The 15710-nt window shown below is 41.0% G+C and overlaps 1 protein-coding gene across 3 annotated transcripts in view; it reads left to right on the top strand.

Annotated features, from left to right (window-relative positions):
- Window positions 1-1191: 1191 nt before the first annotated feature.
- LOC145446376 (multiple PDZ domain protein-like) overlaps window positions 1192-15710 on the top strand; it is a 32457-nt gene continuing 17938 nt past the window's right edge. Inside the window, exons 1-17 of one of the 3 annotated variants that reach the window (XM_080324650.1) lie at window positions 1192-1501; window positions 1569-1647; window positions 1703-1799; window positions 4551-4648; window positions 7346-7420; window positions 7483-7581; window positions 9427-9555; window positions 9612-9744; window positions 9796-9847; window positions 10942-11009; window positions 11079-11245; window positions 11313-11466; window positions 11969-12115; window positions 12191-12335; window positions 12587-12675; window positions 12742-13042; window positions 14431-14566. In XM_080324650.1, the coding sequence (XP_080180776.1) occupies window positions 1482-1501; window positions 1569-1647; window positions 1703-1799; window positions 4551-4648; window positions 7346-7420; window positions 7483-7581; window positions 9427-9555; window positions 9612-9744; window positions 9796-9847; window positions 10942-11009; window positions 11079-11245; window positions 11313-11466; window positions 11969-12115; window positions 12191-12335; window positions 12587-12675; window positions 12742-13042; window positions 14431-14566 (1989 nt within the window). In that variant the 5' untranslated portion in view covers window positions 1192-1481. Of the gene's footprint in view, window positions 1502-1568; window positions 1648-1702; window positions 1800-4550; window positions 4649-7345; window positions 7421-7482; window positions 7582-9426; window positions 9556-9611; window positions 9848-10941; window positions 11010-11078; window positions 11246-11312; window positions 11467-11968; window positions 12116-12190; window positions 12336-12586; window positions 12676-12741; window positions 13043-14430; window positions 14567-15710 lie in introns of all 3 variants that reach the window. The other 2 variants (XM_080324649.1, XM_080324651.1) reach the window with 2 other exon arrangements.

The raw sequence follows: 15710 nt of genomic DNA, 5'->3' as shown, positions 1-15710 counted from the left end.
GAAAGGCGAGATCCATATGGCATATGTCAGGTCGTGGTCCGGTGAACTTGAGGGCTGACTAGTAGGCCTATTCATTCAGTAGAAATTGCGTTTACAATTACCTAGTTTGCCAGTGTCGGTTAGTCTTCTAGTATGATTTATTGGATTTCAGAATTTCTTGAGCAAGCGGTTCTAAAAGTGTGTAGTTAAGATGAACTCATTCTAGTATATGTATCGAAGCGGGAGATATGAATAATACGATTCATAAATATTTTCATATCCTGTTGCTAAGACTATTAATCCAAATTCGAGGAAATATAAAACACTTAAAAGTACTGGTGTAAGTTACGTGATACGGCTGATACCGCTAGCGCGCGTGCCACCAGGTATTATATATCATAATAATAAAGTGGCAAAGCCTATGTGTCGAGTAAGTCATGCATCGTTTGCGATTCCGGCTAGGAATATGCCGCATAGAAAATGTCAAAATGACTTTATATGTGTTATCACTAGGGTTGCATTTAAAAGAAACGGTGTTTTAAAACACTTTGTGTGTTTTAAACAGTGTTTCAAACAAAGGCCTTTTAAAAAAGATTGTGTTTTTTTAAGTTGTAAAATTATGCCCTAATTGTGTAAATACTTCTCAAAAAGCATGTTGCATGAGCCTACGGACACTTACCACCCGATTTGACCGACGTATATCGATATGGGATAGTTGGAACCCTCAAAATAGTTAGTTCAACAGTTATAGTACACATATTTGATCAATTGTCAATGTCAAATCATTATGACGTAACAAATGAATATTCGTGACGTCATGGCTTAATAAAAAAAATGTTTTAAATAACGGCCTTGTTTTAAACATGTTTGTTTTAAATTGATTTTTGTTTTAAATGCAACCCTAGTTATCACAGTACCTTTGCATCATGGTTGAATGCGGCCGGTGACAGCTAGCTCCACTGGAAAGTGCCGAAACGACTTGGAGTAATCTTTAAATCAGACACCCATTTTGGTATATTGTGGTTGTAGGAAGACCACACTGTCGTATCGAGATTCGGCCTACAAATATTGAATGAATTTGTGGACCGATACGCTGTCCTATCACAGCCCGGTGCTGGCCATGAAGCTTCCGTTTGCGCGGTCGTCACAAGGAGGCTATAATTGATAGTGTAAGTTCCCGATTGCCTCGTCAAAACCTTACCAACCAACATGCACTTCCAGGCTTCCAGCAATCACGTCATTGTAACGCTCTGGAGATCATCCAAAAGCGGATAATGTTATTTGTAGCGGTATCGTTGCCTGCGGCGAATGCTTGAATAGTTGATTTGGTTTCTCGAATGCTACGAAAAAACCCGCAGGGGCGCCCATTTCCTTTGCAGATTAGATACACCAGTACAGCAAACCACCCTCGAGCTACGTCTAATCAAATGTATTCTTCTTCGTGATATAGATGCGGTTTGGTTGCTGCATAGTGCATATAAACATCAAATAGGCTTGTAATAATGAAAGCCGTCACGAAAAGGTAGGTTGGGAAGCTTACATTGCGCTGTATGCAAAGACATGGTTGCATCTGTTTATATATTTCTTAGTTGCTGTTGCAAGGCAATACGGAGGTCATCAGTCGGAAAATTGAGAGTTTTGGTAATTATAAGCAATATCTTGTTATGGGTAAGTCGAAGTTGGGTGTTCGCATTCGCTAGCAATGTTGATAATTCCAAGAAAGTTTGCAGGATGTGCGATATTGAGCCTTGGAGTATGGCTTCGTTTCATTGACGTGACGACCAAAGATTTCTTCTCTCGGTTTCCACCAATTGAGACAGGTACTGAAATATACGATTTTGTTAATAACTTCGGTAGGCCAGGTTTTATACGAAGGTTTGTATCAGTGGTTCTTAACCTTGCCCCCAGCGCCCCCCAGGGGGCGCTGGCGATTTTGAAGGGGGCGGAAACGCTCAGGGGGCGATATGGGGGGCGCTGGACTCAGGGGGGCGGTATGGGGGGCGCTGGAGAAAAATGGCTTCGCAGTAGATGATGTGGTGATAGGACATATCCTTAATGACTATTCACAGCAAATTAACACCGAAAACTTCGTTACATATTGCCTTCAAAATACATATAGGTTTAATTGTCCATGGGCGCCTAACTAACTGACACCAAATGTTCCTGTCTTGGCAATCTGAACCCCAGAAGACGAATTCCATCTGGCAGGGAAAAATTTTATGTCAGTGAAGAAATACCAATCTGAAATCGTGTGCGTCTTTTAGTTTAGTGCGATTGGGCGACATGGATATTCCTGTTGGGCGATATCCCCGTTAACCGATTCTATATTTTTTGATATTGCAGACAGGGTGTCACGAAATAACATCATGCAACGAAGTCATACCAACGGGTTCGCCTGCCCGAATATGTCTAATTATTAGTAACAGGCCCTACAGTTTCCAAGAAACCTCACAATGTTTGCTTTAAGTTTTGTTAAGTCTGCGCACACGCGACAACTCACTGCGCTGACCCCTGGACAACAGTGCGTAACGACTAAAAAAAGGTAATAACTTCGGAGTTGTTGTGCGCAACTTGGATTTTCTGTGCGCAGAGACCGTGTCAGCACTGCGCAGGTGCGCAGCTTAGAGGGAACATTGCACCGCACTCAGCTCTACCGGTCAATGTGTTTACGTGAGCAGAGAGAGGATAAAAATTAATCTCAATTTACATGCAATTATCGATGATATTGACCAATTCAATCATTAATTAGTGAAATTTTTCGCGCTTAGCGCGACTATGCGAGAATAGCTGCCTCAGTAAAGGGACACCTAATGTAGATACCTAATAGGCTATCAGCAAATAGAGGATAGCCTAATCGGGGTCTGGGAGTGAAGTCCCCCGGAAGCTTGTTTTATCACCCGATGGGGGCCCAGGACCAACGTTTTTTGTTTGGTTGGGGGGGGGCTGACGAAGTCCTCTTACGGCCCTGGTAACGAATAATTGTACCTGCGGACACGCCCGAATATGTTTAATTATTAATTAAGTGCCCTTTATTTTCCTATACAACAGCTCACTCAGTGCTACTGGTAAATCTGATTACGTGGGCTGAGAGGATAAAAAGTTTATAGTGACTTATATATGTAATTACCACCTATTCATTGATGCATTATAAAAAAAATTTGGTACCTAGGGCGACCAGGCCACACAAACTTTGCTGACCATCGAAATCGCGATATGGGGTTCGTGGGGGCGATGCCCTCAGAAGTTCGGTTTATCACGCTATGGGTGCACAAGGCATTCGTTTTTAGGGGGATGACGAGGTGCCCTCCCTCTTATTCATTGTCTTTATTACATTCCTTACATTATGAAGTTGGGGGCGCTGGAGCACGATTATTTTTGAAAGGGGGCGCTGGAGGAAAAAAGGTTAAGAACCACTGGTTTGTATCAAGGGCGCGGCGCTGAGTCTGGTACGCAATAGATTTCAACAACGAATTCGTAATACAGTCGACACCACTTAATTCAGACAGTTTGTTTCCGAGCACTTTTAGCTTGTCAAGAAGAGGACGGCTTTGTCCAAGTAAAGTGGAAAATCATTTGTTCGTTTCATTGTCGTGCGTAGAGGACTGGGAGTAGGCCTACACAACGCATTCAAAATACGGAACTAGGTATAATAAATTGATTGCAGCTGCACTATACTGCAGTAATTGGTACAGATTGCATAAAACGCACATTAGTTATACCTTCAGGTGAGTTGCATCGTACAGTATTTCGATACCTAACCATTCAACAAGTACAGTATTCTCTAATACTGTGTAACACACGCATATAGGCATCAAATAGTACCCTATCACCAACGCAACTGCCGAACGTTAATAAATCGTCTTTACCTTTTTCTTCTCTTACTCTAGTGAGTAATTTCACTTCACTGCTAAACCTTTCTGCACTAATCTATTCTACAAGATGCACGCAATGCCACCCAATTAAAAGCGACTATGAAGCTGGCACGGCCTTGTATGAGTTCATTGTCGATTGTTACTGCACCGATCATCATTTTCCCACTATAATCAGTGATATTTTAATCACTCATCCTGAGTTAATACGAACGAAGTACTGTTTATTGTGCCATTAACCTAACGATAGGTATCACGAGCCTGTGTCCGAATTAAGCGGATAATTGCCCGAATTAGCCGCCATTTTTACGTGTAATTTTAACTTTTGTTCCGTTCCTGAACATTTTGGCCGAATAAAGCGGTTGTCCGGGTTATCCGTGCCCGAATTCTACGGATTCGACTGTACTATTTATTTATCTATCATCACAATTGACATCTCCATATACTGTATATAAAATACGAACTCCTGCTCATGCACCTATTTATACATTGACCATATACCCGTTCACGTATATAAAACTGATTCTGAAGCAATATGTATATATAGCTCGAGATCTATTATGGTCCGACTACCGACCAATAAAATGCGGATTCAGGCTGTTGCCAGCCAAACAATTATTGCGTGATATAGAAGCTCGCAATATCTGGATCTGGACGGACAAGCGGCTATATACCGATAGCATTGTTTTCGCTCTTTTACAGCTATGGTCGCTGTGATGTCAATGTCGATTCTGCTACTTATGGTGTCTTGTTTCGGAGCATTTGCGGCGAATACCAAAAGAGAAAGTTTGTTGGCCGTAGTAAGTTTGTGATATTCGCAATGATGTGTTTGCAAAATATCAGTAGATGCCGGTAACATCGTGCGGTATAAAATGATTCAACCGTTCCGTCGGGTAAAATGATTTTAAAGACGTTATGACGGTTGTGCCACACCACATTTAGCATATAGCAGTGGCGGCTCGTCCTATAGGGCAACTGGGGCATTGCCCCACCTAAAATTATGTTAAATAACAATTCTTACCATTTATAGACGCACAGCAATCTATATATACCGAAATCACAGCGAAAATCGTATTCTTTTTGTCCTTTCGCTTGTAAATGCCCTATATAGCGAAGTCTCTGCGAAAATCGAATTCTCTTCCGTGTTTTCGCTTTGCGAATGCCTAGCCGGGGCACGCCCCAGTAGCGCTCATAACAAGCTTTCACTGTCTATTCTCTCAAAGCCGCGCACAATAAAGAAACGGTGATTTACTCTCTCCTATTCATAAAATTACCGAGCAACCGGGGCAACATAGCCTAGTTGCCCTTAAGGTGTGATGTAACAATCGTATCTATATCTGAACTCGGTTACCGTCGTATGCGTGGAGTCGATCTTTGCCGGTATAGGTCGATTTTGATGGTGTTTCACTCCATGATAATTCTTGAAACTTGGTATGTCATGTCGTGATGGTGGTATTTAACACTGTCTCAAGTTTTAGGGTTTCTACTCAAAGTTTAGGGTAGTAATTCCGTTTCCGAAGTTGAGTGTGTGCTGATCCGTCATGTATATCGCAAACAGATTTTACTCAAAAGCCGGTATTGGTGTCCATTGATTTTGACGATGTTCCATACCGAGATCGGTCATGACATTTGGTACGGTAAGTCTTAATGTTAGTATCGAACGCTGTACCAAGTTTCAAGTTTGTCACTGAACTATGTTATTTGTAATTTCGTTTCCTAAGTCGAGTGAGAGCTGACTCGTCATTTATCGCAAACATATTTTACGCAAAGCCGGCATTGGTCTCCATTGATTTTAACGATGCTCCTTAGCTAGATCCGTCATGAGCTTTTGCATGGTATGTCTCGATTTTAGTATCGAACGCTGTGCCAAGTCTCAAGGTTGGAACTCAATGATTCAGGCAGCAATTTCGTTTTCAAGGTCGAGTATGGTAGAGATGTGCGCTGATCCGACACTTATTATAGCCTATACCTAACGCATTGCGGATTTCACGCAAAAGCCGGTGTATCTGTGTTAACGCTAACTGTGTTCCATACTGAGATAGTTGATGAGATCATGAAACAGTTTACTAACATCCTCGGTTTGCATTCAAATATTTAGTTTTATTTTATATTCTTCAATGTCAATTTCACCGTGAAATTGTGGCCTTCAGACCATTTGCTTACAATTACAACCCCTGTCAAGCGCGATAGCTGTTTCGTTTTCGATGGCGGCTAACAGCTGATCGCTTGATCAGCCTATTCCTCAGTAAATTTTACGCAAAATTCGCTGTTGATCTGTTCGTATTAATTTTGACAGTGTACCATACCGAAAACGGTCATGAGGCTACTTCTCGATGATTTCATGTAACAGTGTACCAAGTTTCCGGCTTTCAATCACGTATTTATTCGGTAATATATTTTCCAAAGGCGATTTTGCAGCAGACATATAGACACTATAGACTGTAAGCCGTATGTCCGTATGACAGTCTCCAGCCTCAAGGCCAAAATCTCCTATGCTGTACCGGAACCGAATTTCCGAGGCTGCTATCCGTAGTTCTTCAGAATGACGTTTTGTATTCAATATGACATGTCCAATGTATGAGATAACAGTTGCGTATGTGTCCGAACTCGTTGACCTTTCCCGTTAGGCTTACGCAATCTCTTGAGTCATAGTCATTTCCATTTCTGCAGATAATTAGTCAGGTGTAGTGCGAACATGAACCGTGTCGAATCTTTGTTCCGCACGCCGTTTACGCAGTTACCACACTTCAAGTCACAGCTCACCAGCAGACCTCTCGCGGCACATACGTTAAAATCATTGTTGTCGTTCGTGTTACCGTACCACCAAGTTACTTGTTTACTTTGGAGAACGCCATTGTGACGTCATCTTGATAAAAAAGTCGCTTGCAGCCCTTGCCCCATCACCCGATATTGTCACGCGCCGCCACTGGCATATAGTATTTACCCTATAGCATCAACTAGCGGTGGAGTTTCTGCAGTCAGTCGTGTGTGAGATTGCAGCTACATCATGAAATCTGCCTCTTTAAAAATCGATATTTACCATATCCTGTGAAGCCGAGTTCGCACGGGAAAAGAACGACGTAAATCACGCCGAAAAATTTCCACTTATCAATTCATGAGCAGATCGTTGTTGTTGATCAATATTGAAGGCCCTCTTCCCTGCCAGTTATCTTGTACAACACCAGTACTTATACTGCCTATTTATAGATGTCCTTCAGCTGGCCTCAGCTCAACGTAAACATTTCGATAATTTAGATGAATTATAAGCTTAGCTAGCGGTTTGGGTAGCAAATAGTTTTCCCACATCATGGTAGTTTTATTAAGTCCGTGCGTTCTACACATCAAAATGATATTGTCGATTAAATCTACAATGAGTCCATTTTTATTTCAATTATACGTTTCCAGCTGCAGCGTAGATGCTGAGCGCGCGATTTACCGCACTCCCTAGATTTTAATTCCGATTCAAATAATCTCAACGTTTGGTATCTCAATTTTAGTATATAGCTGCGGTTTTCGTGATATCACTTGCCGAAGTTACTTCGCTTGCGGTCTATTCGTCTAAACAACGCGAGGTCAGAGACTTGTATTTCTAGACGCGTTTGAACACGTCGCTATCGAGTATTTCTTCACACAGATTCAACAAGATTTTTCGGATTGGTTTGAGGAACATTTCCGGAAATTCTATTCCAAAGCCACAATTCACCAGAATGTAGTGGAACACATACAATCGAAGGTAGATATGATATATACAGTGGAACTCTTTATGGCGATATCTCACCATGTATACAGCCATTAGCCAACTATGTTTAATGATGAAATTTTTAGCAATAAATTGAATTGAATTAAAATTCGGGGATTTTGGTACCGCTCACTTTTGGTCGAATTTAAAGGGAATCAATCAATTGCTCATTTCATGATCATTGGTCAATTGGTCATGCAAAAATGCAGGCGATGCACTTATATGTAATGAGTTCCAGCTGCAATGTACTGCAGTTATACCGTCAGGTTAGTTGTATGTACAATATTTCTATATTAAGGTATTCAACAGATGCTGTATACCGGGGGCGGGCAACTTCTCCAGTCGGCGGGTCGGATATAGGAAAATTAAGTACTTGGCGGGCCGGATTGCTGAATCGATGCATTATTCGCCAATTTATTCACATATATAGAGGGAATAAATCGTATTTAATGAATGTATTTTAACGACAGCAATGTCACTTCAAAACCATTGCCGTGTCTGAAATAGGGCGTCAAGGGAAGCTTGAATAACTGTATGACGATGCCGCATTTTATTCAACAGCAGTAGCTAAAAATCTGCTTACTCTGTAACATTCTGTTTTACAATAGGGACGCAATGGTGTCGAATTAAAAGCGACTATGATGCTGGCACGGTCTTATATGAACTCATTGTCAATTGGTACTGCATGGGCCATTCTTTTCACCATTATCACTCATCTTGCGGTATAACGAACGAAGTACTGTTTATTTCGTTATAACCAAACGATAGAAATTTCGAGACTGTGTCCGAATTAACCGGTTTTTTTTACGTGCATTTGCAACTTTCGTTCCGTTCCCGAGCATTTTAACCGGACAACTCGGTTATCCGTGTTGTCCATTGTCTGAATCAAGCGGAGTTGACTGTATTTAATTAACACAACCCTTATAGAATGTATATTGTAACAGGCTACGTCATAGTTGTATTTCATTTCGCGATCTGGAATCGCGTACATCTTTTGCGATGTTTCATATCTCCTAAAATCACATTGTTGTTGTTGCGTGATATTCATGGTGTTTCGATTACTTTGGTCATTTTACACCAGGCCGATATTCACTATTATGTTTCCGTATTTATCGACCTGTATCACGGCTAAACTTTTTAAGACACCGTTTACGGGGATCACGAGGCGAGGAGGTGCCTAGATAAACCTCCGACTAGGGTTGTATTTAAAACAAATGGTTGTTTAAAACACGTTTTTTAAACAGTGTTTTTAACAAAGGCCTTTAAAAAATTGTTTTTATTTTATTTGTATAATTATGCCATAATTGTGTAACTACTTTCCAAAAAACATGTTGTATCAGCCTACAGACGACTATCACCCTATACATCCGATGTATACGATGCTGGATGGTTGGAAACCTTAAAATAGTCGGTTCAACAGCTATAGTACGTAGATATTTCGTCAAAGGAGCTGTATTTACCCTATATTTTCAATTGTCAATGTCAATCCACTATGGCGTCACAATTGAATATTGGCGACGTCATGACTTAGAAAAATATGTTGTAAACGAGGGTCTGGTTTTAAACAGGTTTGTTTTACATTGATTTTTGTTTTAAATGCAACCCTACCTCCGACACTTAGGTAGGAAACCTGAATCGACCTTTGTCTGACTGGAACCCGCAACCCATCATGTCGCAGCCGTGGAACGTACCACTACGCTATCTCGCCAGAACTTAAATATCCAGTCGGGCCCCCCCTCTATAGCTCGATTTGTCGCTTTATTTTGTCGCCCGTACATTTACTGGCTGTCCAATACGTATACTCATTATTACTCATCATCTTGTGGTCGACCTCTACAGATGAAATGTTGCGGTTTGAACGGTAATCAAGACTACTCATCAATCCTGGGAAACGATACAATCCCTAACAGTTGCGTCAGTCAAGTGAAAGTCGCGGAGGATATTTTTCGACCGGAAATCTATCAAGCGGTATTTTCATGATCAACCATACCACGAATGATACATACAAACATGATCATTTTCAGGGATGTGCTCACAAGCTAGGAGAACTAATCGGGTGGCTACTGAAGGGATGGCCCCTACCTTTTGCTGCGTCCCTTATGTTTGTTTTTGAGACGATTGGGGTCATTTCGAGCGCCTTGCTTCTGCAGCACCTCGGTATTGATGTTGACGTTTCTAAATTTACATTCTTAATATCATCTGAAATAGTTTTAAGGCGAACTCTTGGCCGCGAGGAGAATGAGAAATCCGGTTTGATAGAGTAAGTGTGATCGATGTTGTTGTAATTGCTCCGTCGAGTATTGCCATGCAGTTTGTGCCGTCGGTTTGCTATTTCAGCATGAGATGCACTCGCCTCGTGTGCCATTGCCCACTGCCCTGGATCGCCACATGATGAAAAAACTTGCTCTCGGCAAATTGCTCCATATATCGATTCCTTATATACCTTAACCATCCACGTCATAAGCATGGGTTGAATTTCGGTGTTGACCTTGATTTGAATATCGTACCGTGACTATTCAAATAATACCCCAAATCAAGATAACTTGAACTTAGCTTAAGTCTAGTAAGACAATGGTGATCGGGCCTTATTCGTCGTTGTTGAGGTTCAACCATAGTTTGGTTCAGCTCTCTCGGTGCATAAGACACGCCCTAAATCCACCCTAGCCTGTCCTTGATCGTATATGCAGGCTCAGAGAAACTATATATACAATAATTATAGATACCATACATTCTGCATCCAAGTTGTATTTTCTATAAAGATATCTGTTACAGATTCGCGATTTATTTAACTATAATCTATTGATATCGAAACAACGACTAACTGTGGTTTGAGATATGCGGATCCGGTAGCTTCACTTATACCAGTTGGAATTGAGTCAAATTTGGTGTGTAGCGAATTTTAGGCAACCTAGCAATTTAATCAGTGAAACCCCAGAATATGGAAATAGTTATTTTTAACAACCCTGGCCATATGGTTCACATCGAACAATTACAGTCATATAATTACATGGTGCGCACCGTGCACTGTGCAAGTGTGCATGAACTGAACAATTGTACATCTAGAATCGAATATATTAATCTAGTTGGGCAAAAACCCCAAGAACTGCTGCATCGCCAGTCTTGTAGTCAAGCTAAAAATGTTCTGTACATACTTCCCCCTCTCTCTCTCTCTGCCTCTCTCTTTCTCTCTCAGCGGTAATGACAGATTCAGAAAGGCAAGGGTATCAAATTCCTCAGCATTTGAATCACGTCACTTTCTCACTGAAATTACAGCCCATTGGATACGCTTGTCGTTTATCGCTTACGCGACTTATATATAAGTCCTCCGATGACGGTCTTATTTGCAATTTTCAGCTCGTCAAAAACAAAGTATTATTCCAATCACACAATCTCTAAAAGACTGGGCAAAATTTCTATTGATGGTGAGAATTTGTCGCTAATCATCGGCAGTAGTGTCCAAGCCACATCCTGACCGTCGTTTTTCTGCACAGATCTGCCGCGACCCAAGTTATTTAGAATTGTGAGATCTCCTACTGACGAAAGTTACGGATTCGATATAGAATACAGTATGGCAAGGAATTGCTACGTAATTGGAACTGTTGCAGTCAGCTCCAATGCGGAATACGCCGGTTTGAAAGAAAGCAGCCAACTTGTGGAGGTCGATGTCGCCATCGGAACTTAGGCGGGATGTCTGTTGCAACGCGTTTTGATTAAACTTATTCCAGATGAATGGGGCGATACTTCAAGGTTTAGCAAGAGATGACGTGAACGATATGATAGAGCGAAGCTCGGTCGACATGATGATGGTTGCCTTGGATGAGGTTACGGAAAGCGTGTACAGGAATCACAAGATATTCTTGAATTTGAAGAATCTGGAAGGTATATTACATCAAATTCAACAAATTCTTCTTCTCGAAGAGATCAACTCGCCCATGTCACAAACGTAAATATATTTATGAGTATATACTAGTAATCGAGTCAAACTTTTAAGACGGAATCGATATTTGGAACCTAGATAGTATGTTATATTGCAGCCCAAACTACGAAAGGCAACATAAATTCTTACTGCTTCGGGATTTACTAAGTACATTTCATTGTTCCAGTGACCCGGGTTGTACCTTGTACTTGTAACTGAATGTATTATACCGACCTTCGATTAAAATAGGGTTACCATATTTTGGAAATCTGAAAAGAGGGTACTTTTTTGAATTTTCAGAGTTACAATACTGGAGTAAAATCCGGAAAAATGGTAGATTTCTTCCCACTATATAATTAACCAAAATTTTCAAAAAAGAGGACAAGTTCTCAAAAAAGAGGACGCATGGCATCCCTAATTAAAACAACTCCTACAAATCTTACTTTCAAATCTGCACGTAACCAGGCTCAACCAACAGCAGCGATTACAAGCCTCGTCTTTGCAAACTCATAAAAGATTCGAACGGATTTGGCTTCCATCTTCTTTACCTCGAAGACAGAAAAGGCGAATATGTCGAAGATGTGACTCCTGGCAGTCCTGCCGACAAAGCGGGTAGATTGCGTTATATCGCAGAAGATGGTAAATATTGTTAGCACCAAATTAAGGTAAATTATTTCACGAACGCAGGACTATGTGTTGGTGACCGCGTTATAGAAGTGAACGGCGTGAATACGGAAAAGCACAAGGCCAGTGATGTCGTGAAAACAATTCGCTTGAGTGGTAATGAAGTCAGTCTATTAGTTGTGGATCCAAAGACTGATGGATATTACAGGTATACAATTTAACGCGAATAACGATGGCGTAATTTTATATATGGAGTCATATTAGCTCGATTATATTATCTGCAGCCAACTCGAACCGAATCTGTAAGGTGTCATATGTGTATTCTAGTAGACTTTTCTTTTCATGACTCGGCGAAAATCTGAGGTTCCCGAAGGCCTGCTGATTAGCGTGTGTGTTCTCAGTGTTGTAAAGGTCGAGAACCAATGCTTCATGTGTGATTAAACAGCGTGATCTATTTAGGAAAAAGGGCGTGACATTGTCAGCATCGCTTTCCTCTAATTACTTTGACGGAAGAACATCGTTAAGTACTATGGCCCCCACTAGAGCAAGTAAGCATTGACCAGTTAAAGCCACCATCTATACACGCAACTCAACCCGATCTTGAAACGGCACAGGCAAAAACATCCGCGCACGCGACGTGAAACCCAGATACTGCAAATTTATCAAGTCCGAAACGGAGGATTACGGTATGTACGTCGTGATAGACAACAACCGAATCGGACAGGTCGTCAGATGGGTGGACTGCGGGGGACCGGCGGATCGCGCCGGTCTACGGATCGGAGACAGGATAATCGAAATCAACGGACACTCCGTCGAGTACGAGTCTCACGAGAAGCTCGTCAAGTGCATTTCGAACCACGACAGCTACCTTCATTTCATCGTTGTGGACGAAGATTATGATAAAGTTTGTAAAAGGTATGGTTTGTATGTGTCGCGACTGAATGCACAGGTGGTCAGTGGTCACTGATCATTAACGAAGTACTCTAACTTTTCCAGAGTGGTTTCGACGTTATACTACTTATTTTGCTTCAGGGTTTTCAGTTTGAAAAACGGTTACTTATACTTGAGTATAATTTTTCGACGATGCGTCTATACTTCGGCTTGAGTACCAACGATAGATACTTTACCGACCTGTGCTTGTTGAACGTACCCAAGTGGCAACTTTGTCAGACGACTTCTGATTCTACTTGATATAGACTTTTAGGTGAAACTATTTACTCCGTGAACTTGGATATCGTAAATTAAACAGCAGTTTTGCGATATTTTAGTATCACCCTTATCAGTGAATTTGTCATAACAACTGGTATAAACGGCCGCGTATCACGGGGACTGTTTATTAGGGCTGTTCAAAAATAGCTTTTTTTCCTGAATCTTGATGGTTACGTGATTAAATCGTTAGGTTGCCTTAAAAAACGACGCACACCAAATTTTAATTCATTCCAACCAATAATCGCTGATTTCGTACAGTTTGAAAATTTTGAATTTACCCAGTTTCTACTGGTTGGAATTGAGTCAAATTTGTTTTGCATCGTCTTTGAAGACAGCGCAACGATTTCATGGGGTTAACAGAAAAATCTGACAAAAATTTGTTTTGCATCTTTGGGAAAATTCAAACTTTTCAAACTGTACGAAATCAGTGATTATTGGTTGGAATGAATTAAAATTTGGTGTGCGTCGTATTTTAGGGCAACCTAACGATTTAATCACGTAACTAGCAAAATTCAGAAAAAAAAAGTTTTTTTGAACAGCCCTACTGTTTATATTAGGATATTTGCACCTATGGTAGCCACCTCCAATTAACTACAAGCGGTATACGAGCCCGCTCGACCAAACCTACTTTTGAAATTACTTCCTTGAGTAGGCACTTCATTGTCTGTATTTCCACTTGAACTTGTTTTACATGTCTTGGAAAGCACTTACTCTACTTGTAATTAGGTATACATTTACCACCTTCTTCTACTTGATTATAAACGATGGCTAACTATACGACCGCACCTCTGTGTGTTTGTTTGTGTTATTCATGGTGTTTGTCGACTGCTATGGTCATTTACACCAGTCCGATATTCTTCATTTTCATTACGTTACTGCCAACTTGTAGCACGGCTCACTTCTAGGCTTCTATAAGACACCGCTTACACGGCTGAGATGGCGGGAATGAGCCTAGATAAACCTCCAACACTTAGGTAGGAATTCTGGAGTCGACCACGGTCGGACTCGAACCCGCAATCCATTGGTGATGCAGCTGTTGATTATACCACTACGCTATCTCGCCGACCGCAACTGTGGTTGAATATGTTTTGCAGAAATAAACCAAGGCTGTGTAGAATATTCAAAGAAACAGCCACTCTCGGATTTTGCGTTTGCTACGACAAGACGAAAGAAGGGCATTACATCGAGGAAGTCGAAGAGGGTGGCCCAGCGGAGATGGCAGGTTTAAAGGTAAGAGCACATTATACTTTTAGCCACCGAAGGTGGTCACTGGTCTACAACAAGGTATACTAGCACTTTGTCAGAGTACCCTAGTCGCCTACTCGTACTACCCACTCAGACCAGGGGCTCTCATCCTTTTGGACCTCGCGGGCCGGTAAACTTCAAAACAAATGTACCGGACCCGTGAACCTTCAAAAATAATAATTATCCTGAGAGCTCTAGCTTGATTGTGAATCTTCCTTTTTTCGTTTCCTATAGCATCTGTTATGCTGGGTGGAAATTTAACGAAGTTTGTTTAAAATTCTCCGTATCGTTCACCCATATTACTTACCCGAAACGAGTTGTAGGCGACTTTTAAATACTCTCGTATACAACACTTCCACCATTGTGGCGTAAGCAAAAAGTAGACCATTGACTCTCTATATCACGACACCATTCAGAAGAAATACGTTCCGAACTTATAAATCAACTTAAAAATTGATGTTTTATTCCTCTAATCCAATTAATGGAAAAGCGTCTTACTTCTTGCATTTTGGAATTGAGATATAAATTTCTACATATTTCGCAGACCGACAGGAAACTTGTTAAGGACCGGCACCGGTCCGCGGACCGACGGTTGAGAACCACTGTTTTACACTGCTTCCATTTCTACTTGTCCAGTGCTTTAAGCAAAACTACTTTTCATACTTTGGATTTTGAAAAGTAGAACGTAGTTTATGGGCATGTTTGTAGAGATTCTTGAAGGTACGGAACTTCAATATCCAATTGAATAGTATATTCATATTGAAATGAACCCGGATATTTTCGGCTGACACTCGTCAGGGGTAATCGTCAGCAACTAGTAGAGAATTGGAAAGAACATTGTATATCAAAAATCGTATCACAAAATATGACGTCACCAGCATGAAATATCGAAAGAGAGAGCGTTCAACGTACTATTTTTATGTGGTACACGAACTTTTGTTGACAGAGTTTTGGTTAGTTGGTAAATACCCAAAACGCAAATTATTATATAAACCGTAGGATTTATCCCCTGTGTCACGATAACAAAATGTATATTTGAATATTGCCACCTATTTGCACAGTCGTTAGTCATTTGGTATTTGGTAAGACACATCTTGCTATTTCGAGGGTAGCCGCTCCGAATAGCTTC

This window comes from Botryllus schlosseri, chromosome 9 (genome assembly GCF_051294905.1).
Source record: "Botryllus schlosseri isolate E-star chromosome 9, Bs_hap1, whole genome shotgun sequence".
Taxonomy (NCBI): domain Eukaryota; kingdom Metazoa; phylum Chordata; class Ascidiacea; order Stolidobranchia; family Styelidae; genus Botryllus; species Botryllus schlosseri.
This window is presented reverse-complemented; position numbering and strand designations above follow the sequence as displayed.